We start from the raw sequence: 11591 nt of genomic DNA on the forward strand, positions 1-11591 counted from the left end.
TTTATATTTTAGCTAGAGTAGTACACCCTCATGAGTACAGTTTAGGTTTTCGACGGTCAAACCCCTATTAAAAAACGCTGCTTTTAGACCCCCTAAAAAATCTGTGACGTCACAGATTTCATCATGCCTCAAATGCGTAAACAAGTCACGTGATATCCAACAAATTTGCTGACATCATCAAAAATGACGGCACTCGACAAAACTGCTGACATCAACAAACGCGCATGCGCAAATCTGTTTCAATAGAATGGGAAAGTCCCTACTCAAATTGCGACCGCTGTTGAAGTCTGAATGTACTTATAATAAAGAGAAATGACTTGGTTCAAGAATGCAATCTTGGAACTTGCAGCTAAATATGGTCACATAGAGATTGTTAAGCTGTGCAAAGAGTGGGGTGAGACAGAATTTGATTTGCCGATGGCACTTGCAGCTCTCAATGGTCACATCGAGATTGTTAAGCTGTGCAAAGAGTGGGGTGCGACAGACTTTAATTGGGCTCTACGAAATGCAGCTGAAAATGGTCACATCGAGATTGTTAAGTTGTGCAAAGAGTGGGGTGCAACGAACTTGCAGCTGAAAATGGTCACATCGAGATGGTTAAGCTGTGCAAAGAGTGGGGTGCGACGAACTTTAATTGGGCTCTACGAAATGCAGCTCTCAATGGTCACATCGAGATTGTTAAGCTGTGCAAAGAGTGGGGTGCGACGAACTTTAATTTGGCTCTAGAAATTGCAGCTCTCAATGGTCACATCGAGATTGTTAAGCTGTGCAAAGAGTGGGGTGCGACGAACTTTAATTGGGCTCTACGAAATGCAGCTCTCAATGGTCACATCAAGATTGTTAAGCTGTGCAAAGAGTGGGGTGCGACGAACTTTAATGGGGTCATGGGACTTGCAGCTGAAAATGGTCACATCGAGATGGTTAAGCTGTGCAAAGAGTGGGGTGCGACGAACTTTAATTGGGCTCTACGAAATGCAGCTCTCAATGGTCACATCGAGATTGTTAAGCTGTGCAAAGAGTGGGGTGCGACGAACTTTAATTTGGCTCTAGAAATTGCAGCTCTCAATGGTCACATCGAGATTGTTAAGCTGTGCAAAGAGTGGGGTGCGACGAACTTTAATTGGGTCATGGGACTTGCAGCTGAAAATGGTCACATCGAGATTGTTGTATTGCTGCGTGGTTTTGATGTCATTCATGATGAATTGCTGCGGCATCATCACAAGCGTAATTTTTATGCAAAACAATGGAATGAGGTACTGCCAGTGGCGTGGCATCCGGATCGATATTGGAATTGGTGTGTAGATGAGGAAGAAAAGCGCGAGATCTCTAAATTATGGAAGTAATGTCCAGTATTTTGATCCTGGTTGAGGTTTAAAAAATCTATAATAAAGAGATGCCTTTCCTATCTGCAGAACAATTTGATGCCTTGAAATCAGAACACAAGAGCATTATGAAGTGGCGTGATGTTCCCACTGGAATCATATTCAAAATTGAGTATGTTGAAGAGATCAAGACCAAAAAAGGTGATGCAACTGTCATCACATTGATCGATTGTGATGGTGAACGATTTCAAGCATGGGCAACGAGTGTACTGAGAGAAGCTTTGATAGGTCGAACAGGTCAGATGTTCATCAAATCACTAGGGAAGAAACAATCTACGAAGAATCCTGGTCAATTTTACTATGATTACGACCTTGTGGAAGTGGAAGACTAAAAAAGTAATCTTTTGTGACTGGAGACAGTCACAAAAATAACGAAAGCCTGGCGCTGTTCACATAAACAAATGGACAAACTGCGACAAGAAGCTAAAGCCTTAGGTCTCAAAGGGTACTCTACGCTGAAGCGAATAGACCTTATTGAGGCCATACGCAAAGTCAAGTATAAGGATGCGTCGACACAAACGGACGGACCGCACTGCGAGCCTTGTGTTAAAATTGCATGGGAGAAAAATCTTGAACAATATTTGAGGGATCTCGCTCAGCGACGTGTCGTACATGATGGCGACTTGCTCATAGATCAAGATACGGGAGAAGTGATCGTCTAGTATGTTGACCAACATATTAGACTCTGTAAGCGGGTGGAGACTCTAAGTAGCGCTGGCATACTGCGCAGATTGAAGTTTTTCAAAATTTCATCTTTGGCTTCTTGCCTGCCTTGTGCCACCAACTCTGCGCGTTCATTCTCGTTGATGGAATTCACAGCTTTTTTCGTTCGTTGTCGAATCTGCTCCTTCAGCAACATGTAGCGTTGCTTCTCCTGCATGATCCATGTAAACTCGTAGTCTGAAATTGTACCATCTTGGATCGCTCTGGAAATCTTATCGTATACAGTGTCTAGCTTATACTGTATCCGTTTGGAAGCATTCTTCAAACCTACTTGGCCTATGCCTACTGCAAGAGCCGCGGCTTCAAGACCAATTGCTATAGCGGCTCCGAATCCGGTTGCAAGCGTGGCAATACCTGCTGCGGAGGTGATGACAGTAACAGCAACCATGCCATGATCAGCATAGCGAAGCCCCATCCCCCAAAGCTTGAACTTTTTGTAGAGTTTTTCTCTCTCTTTGATCTCAGACCGCAGGTACTGCTCAATTTCTTCGATCTTTTTTAGTCTGTAGACCTGACTTTCTTGCTCCTGCGGAGCCGCCAGGCGATCAGGCTCCTGCTCAGGCGCACTTGGCGGCAAAGTTGGGTAAAGCTTCATTGTATCAGCCATTTATTCTATGAGTAAATGCATCGTAATTCCGACGAACGAAACATTTTTTTCATGATGATGCTCGTCCGTCAGCATGAACTCCAGTCTGTCTGTTGAGCCTTTCAAAGGAAGGTAGATTGGAGTGTCAAAATTCCATGTAAGCATGTCTCCCCATGCGTTTAACTCTTTGCTGGGAAGCAAAGCAAGAATTTTTGATTTCTTCCCCTCCAGTAGGCAATCGTCTTCATCCAGCTGAGGGCAAACGAGTCTTAATCTTTGGTACACGTCAGTTTTGTAGTAGCTGTCATAGTCGCCTTTGGTAAAATACTTTTTTGCAGGGTCGTACGGTAGCCCCATAAGCTCCTGCAGTTTTCGATGAATTACCACAGTATACCCGTCACTAGCCCTAAGTCTGCAGAGTCTATTTTTCAGGACAAACAGCTTAATCTTGTCCTGTGCTTGACTGTGGACGATGGCCGCGATATCCTCGATCTTGTATAGACCGTTCATAATTTCAATTCGGGTAAAAGTCTGATCAGGTCCTACTTTGCGTATTGTAAAATCGTTGTTACTGTAGAGGTTCAGCCATACGGGCCTGATACTTATTGATTTCAGGGCAATTCTCGTGTCCTGCCCTAGGTAATCGTCAAAAATCGTAGGCTTCTCTATATCCGTGACATACAGCTGTCTCATGTTTCTTTAAAGAAACATGAACATTTATAGCTACAACCACAAGGCAAAATACAAGTCCAATAGAGGCGAATGGCCTCTCGGTGTAATTAATCTAGAACATCAAGACCTCTACGTTTCTACAGAATCGCACATTCCCGTGACCTTCTCGATGTTCACGAAATACCCCATAAAAGTCCCCACTAACCTGTTGAACGACCCGGTAAGTGTAAATTGGACCGGTCAAGCCCTTGGCTACTGGAATATACAAGTTAATTTCGCTTGCCATTGCGCTAGCACCGCCCTGGGTATATCCGCCAAACACTTGAATGGCTCCGTGCCTCTCATTAACAGTATCTTTAAATTCCACGTCTATTACCACATGCGGCGTATCCTAGCGAGAATGAAGGTACCCATGCCATACGATGACGGCTTTTCTCAATACGAGAACCCCTACTCTACATCTGGATATGCCCAGATTTGTCGTGAATATGGTGCCGACCCCAATGCCCAATACAAGTTTAAAGCTCTCATGTCCTCGCTCACAAATGGTAGATGGTGGCCTCAAGTAGATGGTGATTGGGCCAAGTTTATCATGCCTACGAGCCAAGGCCTGACATCGGAAGGTCTGTCGAAGCTTAGCGAGAGTATTCGTGTTTACGTGATTTTACTACTAGGGTCCCAAGCTGATGCCAAGGCATCCCTTATAGGTTCGGATGCTGACAATTTTACAGCGAGACAGATACTACTACAGAAATTCAAAGCCATGGTACAACGTGAGGAGAACGTAGGCCACGATATCACCAAGTTTCAAAAGGTGCTTCAATATGCCAGGACCCCAGTGAATTTTGCCGTGATGCACCACGTGTACATGCTACCATCCGATATGAACCTGCGTATTGGTAAAATTGTGGGGTATAACAACAACATCTTGATCGCGCCGGCGAGTGCGATGATTGGCATAAGGCTAGACCTAAACAACAAGCCCATTACCACACAGCCTCGGGGTTTAAAACGAGTCAGGTCACCACCTGGGCAAGAAATATCGAGGGGTGGTGCCACCCTAACCCGGGGGTCTGAAAAGATACCTCAGTCAGGTCTAGGAAAACCGGGGTCTGAAAAGATACCTCAGTCAGGTCTAGGAGATGGAAACCCTCACGAGGACACCAAGGCCACCTTGGTTAGTGTGGGGGTAGGTCTCATCTTAGCATATCTATGGCTTAAATAAAGGTCTAATATGTTTTTTTGTCAACATACATCTACGATAGTTTGCCTCTCTTCCCAACATATGCCACAACAAAAGCGACGGCAGCAGCGATTGTCATGTAGAGGTGTTTGGCTGCGTATTCAACAACTTTTGCTGCTACTCTAAAAAAGAACGAGACAACCGTACCAATAATCCCTGGTAGCGCCGCACCTGTCTTACCTGCCAGGTATTTCAAAAATTTTTCAAGCCTTTCCAGCTGTTTTTGTATGAAACCCTTCCCTGCGGCACTTCCTGCCGCTGCAGCACCTCCACCACCTGTAACTGCGAGTACGATGGTGGAAATCAGTAGACCAACAGCCGCCACGATGCTAGCTATAGTAATCCCTTGCTCCTTGAACAAGATTCTAAGCTTTTCAGCTAGAGATTTATCGTCTTCTGTGATTTTCATCAGCGTCTCCTTAATAGCTTTCAGTTGGCTCTGGGTATCCGAGGAAAGTAAACCGTGTACTTCCCGTACTGCTTCCTTTTGATCTTGGAGTCGTTCTAGCTCTTCATTGGCCCTCGCGATATCCTCGTTCCAGATAGCTAGCTGCTCCTCGGATGCCCCAGGTGTAGCCTTCTTCGTCTCAAGCCTTTTCACCTTGGCTTCTGCTTTAGCGATCTCGCTGTCGTAGAAGATCATCTTGTTTTTCAAGTGCTTTAGGTTACCCTTTAGCGTTTGAAGCTCGAGGTTGAGCCCTCTTCTTTCACGCTCTGTGAAGCTGGCGCCAAAAGGAGTCTCTTCTATCAGGCTCTCCGTTTCATCAAGGACGTTCTCGAGCAGCGGCATCATTTCAATATCATCGCCTTCTGTTCAACATTAACAATCTCGTTAAGGAGTTTCTGTAGTAAGTACCTAACCTCCTCCGTATCTCGGCAACGCTCCTTATTTCACCATGCCTTTTCGTGATCTCTATGCCATCGAAAAGAAGCTGGTTTCCCCGTGCCTCAAACTCATTGTAATATCTCGCGATTGGCTGCCCCAGCTCCTCAGCAAGGTGTTCGTAAAGATCGGCGACCTTTGATTTTAGTAGCTCTTCCCTCTGCCTTGTCGTTGTGTCTCGTGCCGAGACGCTAGGCGATTGCTCCTGATCTTGCTGCTGATCTGGCGTTAGCGTGGAGCTGGCATCAGGCTGGAGCGTACTGAAATCCTCGTCTAAAATTTTTTCCTCTGGCGTAAAGTCGTCTCCTTCGTATATTGGATTAATCGGCATTGCATTTATTTGAAACGAATATCAGCTAATAATAAAGCATGAGTAACATATTCGGAACTAAGCTCGATCCCTACGCGGAGATTAAAACAATGATGGCTATAAAAGGTAAGAAGCAGCGTGTAAAAGTAAGTCATGTCCCTAGTACGATTAATCAGAACGAGGACTTGTATGTTGACATCCCCAACATGGGGCAGAACGATTTAATTTTTCCATCTAGTATCAAACTACTTCTTTTCGATCTGGAACTTACGGGAACAAACACGAAGCGCACTATCGTCAGCAATATAGGTAAATCCTTGGAGCAAAATCTTCGTATCACTTTGAATAGCAACGAGGTGCAAAATATTAGCGACTACAGGGTGCTCGCTACCTACAAGGACCTATGGCTGCCCAAGTTTGATCGGGAAAACAACTTGATCCTAGAGGGGATCAATCCCAACGACGGTACAATCCGCGCCCAACAGGTAAAAGCGACTGATCATGTAGGCACTGACGAGGAAAAAGCGATCGTCGCAGCCTATGGCAGCACGTTTTGCGTGCCCTTGGGAAAAATGTTTGAATTGACACGAGACTTGCCGTTCTACCAGCCAGGGCTACACGATAGGTTACAGTTTGTGATCCATTTTGCATCATATGGTGACGTTATAAAGGATGCCGGTACCCCAGCTGTTGGAAATACGGCAGCTAAGCCTGCAGACAGTGCGTACAAGATCACTAATATCGCACTAGAGTTTGACAAGGTTAATAACGAGGGTCTCGCGAGCGCTCTGATGTCACGGTATAGTCGTTTGGCGCTACCCTATGAAAGGGTACTTTGTAGCAAGGTTGTCACAATAAAAAAGGCTGATACCAGCTACAATTTGCAAATTGATACGCCTGCAAAAAGTTTAAAAGGCGTCTTATTATTGTTCGTAGATCCGGGGAAAGTGAAGGCTTACTCGGGTGCTAACGAGGTCTTCTACAACCCAAAGATCGAAAAAATCTCGATCACTGTCGAGGGTGAACCTAATGAGCTCTACACGCACGCGATGCTCCCGAAAGATCACCTCGAGCAGATCGTAAACTTATTCGGTAGCCACGATTCAAAGGTGACAATTGGGCAGTTCTTAACAGAGAGATACGCCCTGTTTGTTGATTTCCTACATCACCTGATCATAGTCTACACGGTTCCGGAAGGCCATTACAGAGATTGTCAGACGGTATAACCTTGCATATGACAAAGAAAGCAGACGGAACAACGGGGGATATTAAATGCTACGTTTTCCTACTTCAAGATGCTCAGCTGAACATCTTAGATGGGCGTTTTCACAGTGTCGAATATTAAAATAAAGATGGCAAGCATATTAGTACTCACGGGTGGGGCTATAATCAATGCCCTCGCGTTTAGCGGATCGAATTACTTAATCAGTAAGCTGTCAGACCATGGCGAGGCCGAGCGTAAAAGGCGTGATAAAGCAATTGAACAACTTCAAGCTGCTCAGCAACAGTGGGTAAGAGATCGGCAGACAAAGATCGATTGGTATAACCATCAACGAGAGCTGAAAAGGCAAGCTGGAGAGAGCTTGAAGAAGCTCGATTATTATTATTATTATTATTCCGAATATTTATACAGGATATAGCCACTTCAGTGTTTGAAACACTGTTATCAATGTGGGTCCTGTGTTCGGAATGTATACATTAAGTATACACCGGCATTACCTACCCAATTTCCCTCACATGGCATGGGTTGACCCGTAGCTGTAGTAAAGACACTTGCTAAACATGCCCGCGCTGTGGACCGAACCACGGACCTTGTGATTACGAAGCGAACTCCATAACCACAAGGCCACGCGCTATGAAGGCATGAGGGAGTACTATATCGCAACGATTGAGAAGGCTCCTAAGTTATCCGACTTCTACACGCCCAGCAAGCAGCAACAAGACGGTGAGCTAACGTTCATCGTTGGATCCTTAGCCCTCCTTGGTTTTGCAGTGTACAAGTTCTCCTAGCGTCTCCACAGGAGTTATATGTAAAATGTTTTCGACATGTAATAAACATGTCGAAACATATCATTATTCCAGAAGAAACGAAAAAATTAAGCAGTATTTACTATACCCCTGAAAATTTATGGACTGGTCGGAAGGCTGTTAAATTGCTCGCTGAGCACAGTGGACTACCTAAAAGGAAAGTCGTACACTGGCTATCTCGTCAGTTGCTCTGGCTTAGACATATTCGAGGACCTAAAAGGATTGATTACCCGCATTTTACAATCACAAGGCCTAATGAAATGCACCAATTTAATTTGCTCTACATGCCTCATGATCGCCTGTATGGCTCGAAATACAAATATATCCTCACAGGGATCGATGTAGCCTCGAGATACAAGGTAGCTAGACCATTGAGAACGAAGAAAGCCAGCGAAGTCGCTGACATGATCAAAGACATTTACGCGAAGCCCGGAGGCAAAGCAGGACCTTTACGCTATCCGAAGATCTTCCAGTGTGACAACGGTAGTGAGTTCAAGTCAGATGTGACGAAGCTGCTAGAGGGCAAAGGCGTCGAGATTAAGCGCGCAACTACCAAATATCATCATACCTTCACGGCCTTTGTCGAGTCCTATAACAAGGTGCTCGCTGAGAGACTTTTCAAACCTCAGGACGCGCAAGAGTTGGTCTCTGAAGAGACTAGTACCACATGGGTGAAAAACCTTTACACTATCGTGAAAAGCATGAACAATACCAAGACTGCCATGATCGGTATGAAACCCAACAAAGCAATCAAGCCAGATGAAGTCCTACTTACGAAAGACCCGCGGCCTGATCTTCTGGCGGCCGTGTCAGCGGAAGGGCGAAGCCCGTCTCCGCAGGAGCAAGAAAAGCCGTTACCTGAGGACGGTCTTTACTTGTACCTGCTACAACCGGGAGAAGAGCATGGTGATGCGAGAAGACGTGTTACTGACGCCTGGTGGAGCAAAAAGACGTATAGACTCGACCGCATCGAGGCGGGTAGCCGTCTGTTGTACTATCTTGCAGGTGGGCTCGAACGTAGTTTTGTGGCAGAGGAGCTCATGCTAATCCCAGAGGATGTTCAAGTACCTCCAGAGCATGTCAAGGAGTGGTAAATTTCTCGAGCCCGAGCCATTTCACAGGTTCCCCTGCTACGGGGGAACCGCTCAGTTGATACCCATAAGCGTAGTTTTTGTAATCTATCAGGGTTACAAAAAAAATCCTAGATCTCGGCAAGCTCCATCAATCTCTGATGTGTATAATTACGACCTAATCGAAAGTGCCTTGGACGTTCGAGATTTACTTCAATGTATCCACGCTCTCGGAGCCAGTTGTAATGTACAATGGCATTTGGGGTTTCTGCAAGAACGACGAGTTGACCTTTGGGATGATCTGTTAACTTGTTGCGAATCTTTTGCGCTACATAGCCTTGTTGCCCACATATAGCGACATACGGATATTCATCATCGTTATTCTTTTGGATTATAACCATTCCGTTATCCTTTCTAGGATCTTGCGCACATGGAACATGTCGCTGTCGTAGCTCTATGATTTCTTGCTCTTGTCCGGCTATCGATCGATCCTTGTAATTCAAGTCGTTGTTGCGCAGAACCAGCTCCGCTTTCTTTTTTTCAACAAACCAATCCAAAAATGGTTCTGCTTCAGGTCTACCACACCTCAAGAGGAAGCAATAAAGGCCTGGCTCTGTCAGTAACATCGTGTCTGGATGAAGGGGGTCGATATCGACCCCCTTGTCTTCTGCGGTACTTTTAACCTCCCAGGCCCGCCTTACATACTTCTCCGGTACATGTACCTGAATAGCTTTTCTACCATTACGATTATCGTTATAGCCGACAGCCCCCCACACGTCTTTGGCTATGAGGTATTGGCCTATGAGGCATTGGCCTCTTTCCTTAAGGCACAATGATTGGACTTGCTTTCCTTCAAAGTAATCAACCACAAGAGACATCTTTCTTATACACGCCAAGGCTCAACCACAGTTTTTTTTGTGATTCGAGAAAAGTCACAAAATTACAAGGTCCAATAACCAACACTAAGCTGAGGATGCCATGGATATTTTATGCATAACTCTTCAATATCCCGAGTTGTGTTTACCAGTTTGCTGTCATCGTCATCATCCACTGCAACTATTAGTCTGGAATGGGCTCTCAAAAGAGCTTGATACACAGCTTTAATTACGCTCTCATTATCCATCTTTTCTTATATGTAAAACTGTATCTGGCTGGGTGTGGACAGATCTGTCCACACCTTGGAGCTCAACAACAACGTCACCTTTCCGTATTTTGTACCTGCTCCTGCGAAGCCCGTCTAGGCGATCTTGTAACTTCTAGGATGCTCCAGTCTTACGTACAAGCAAGCATGCTTGGACTTCTTGAGCTGAGCCTTAATAATGGAAATTTCTTCCCTACTTGAAATTACATCGTTCTCTTCATGAATGAGCTCAAACTCCTTCCGATTCTTCGGATACCAGACAAAAAGCTGTTTCATTTGATCCCTTACTGTTATTGGGATCTTCTTATATCTTTGTGTTAGTAGCCAGAGACTGTGTTTGCGTTGTCTACCCGAAACAGCTAGTTCTAGCAACGCACCACGAGTTTTGTCGAGACTCTCGTCGGCTATCATATCGTCAACGATAAACAACGTCTCTTCCCCCGCCAGCAATGACGACAGTTTTTGGATCCATTCGAACAGCTGCTCCTTTGGATCCACCAGAAACACGTAGTCATCCCTCCATAGCGAGGATCTCTCTTGATAGGTCTTGTTCCAGCGGATTGTAGGGCAGAGAATGACAATGTTGTCGAAATGCTGCCTATACTCGTTTTCAAGCAAATCCAGGACACGCTGCGTCTTGCCACACGAGGTGGGTCCAGTAAAGATTGCTGTATGCGGGTCTTTGACAATGTCTAGAGTCATTTTATTTTAGGTCCTTCGGGTCACTCGTGTTTGCCTTTGGCAGACACAAACCTTGTAGGGCGCTTACTTAGAGATGAAGCGGTTACCTTTTCTAATGTTCTCGCTTGCCCACATTGGTTGGGTATTTGTATAGTGTAGTCTTCTCGTTGGTCAACTATTTTGGAGGCATCATGGAACGCTTATACCACCCTTGTTTTATCGCGTAATCGTCGAATAATATCCCTCCTGTCATATAGCCAGCGAGTTTCAAGCCGTCCTCCATGTCCATCTTGGCCCCCGGTCTAGAAACTCCCAGAGCCTTTTTCACGCCTAGCGCCAAGACAATAGCATAGGATACTAGTCTGACAGATTCCCACAAGGAATCGACGACTTCTTTCTGATACTCTTTGCTGCTCATTTATTAAGGTTATCGCATCTTGAAAATGTCAATATGACGCCCTTCCGCTGACACGGTCGCCAGGCGATCGCGTTGCTTTTGCGTGGGTTGAGACGGCCCTTGCTCATGCTGAGCCGGCAGGCGATCCGCTGGCGCACCTGTGGAGACGGTTTCAGCAGGCTTCTTACGTATGCAATAGACTGCCACGCAAACAGCAAGTACGGCAGCTAGACCTCCAGCGACATAGAGACTGTCTGGGAACTTGTGAGGACTTGCGACAGGTTCCTGATCCTCTTGCGAAGTACTTTTGCCCAAGTTCTTCTGTAAGTCAGTCTTGTTCTTGCGATTCCATTCAGCAAGTCTCTTGCCAGCAGCAACACAACCCTCATTCTTCTTGGTTATGACTCGGTTAGATTGTTCTTCACTCATTTATTTAGACTTGCCCTTGGAAAAATAGTAGATGAAAAGAGGTTTT

The 11591-nt window shown here is 45.4% G+C and overlaps 1 protein-coding gene across 1 annotated transcript; it reads left to right on the forward strand.

The window, feature by feature from the left end:
- The first annotated feature begins 228 nt into the window (after window positions 1-228).
- LOC130625754 (ankyrin repeat domain-containing protein 50-like) lies at window positions 229-1565 on the forward strand. The gene is made up of 2 exons (XM_057440856.1): window positions 229-558; window positions 615-1565. The coding sequence occupies exons 1-2, from the start codon at window positions 313-315 to the stop codon at window positions 1341-1343; spliced, it is 975 nt and encodes a 324-aa protein (XP_057296839.1). The 5' UTR covers window positions 229-312; the 3' UTR covers window positions 1344-1565.
- Window positions 1566-11591: the final 10026 nt, after the last annotated feature.

The sequence above is a fragment of the Hydractinia symbiolongicarpus genome, chromosome 14 (assembly GCF_029227915.1).
Source record: "Hydractinia symbiolongicarpus strain clone_291-10 chromosome 14, HSymV2.1, whole genome shotgun sequence".
NCBI classification, from domain to species: Eukaryota; Metazoa; Cnidaria; class Hydrozoa; order Anthoathecata; family Hydractiniidae; genus Hydractinia; species Hydractinia symbiolongicarpus.

Excerpts from the sequence above, each read along its gene's own strand:
- LOC130625754 (XM_057440856.1), top strand. The coding sequence starts at position 313 with ATGACTTGGTTCAAGAATGCAATCTTGGAACTTGCAGCTAAATATGGT. Across the intron at positions 559-614 it reads AGTTGTGCAAAGAGTGGGGT|TGGGGTGCGACGAACTTTAA; the intron begins GCAACGAACTTG and ends CTGTGCAAAGAG.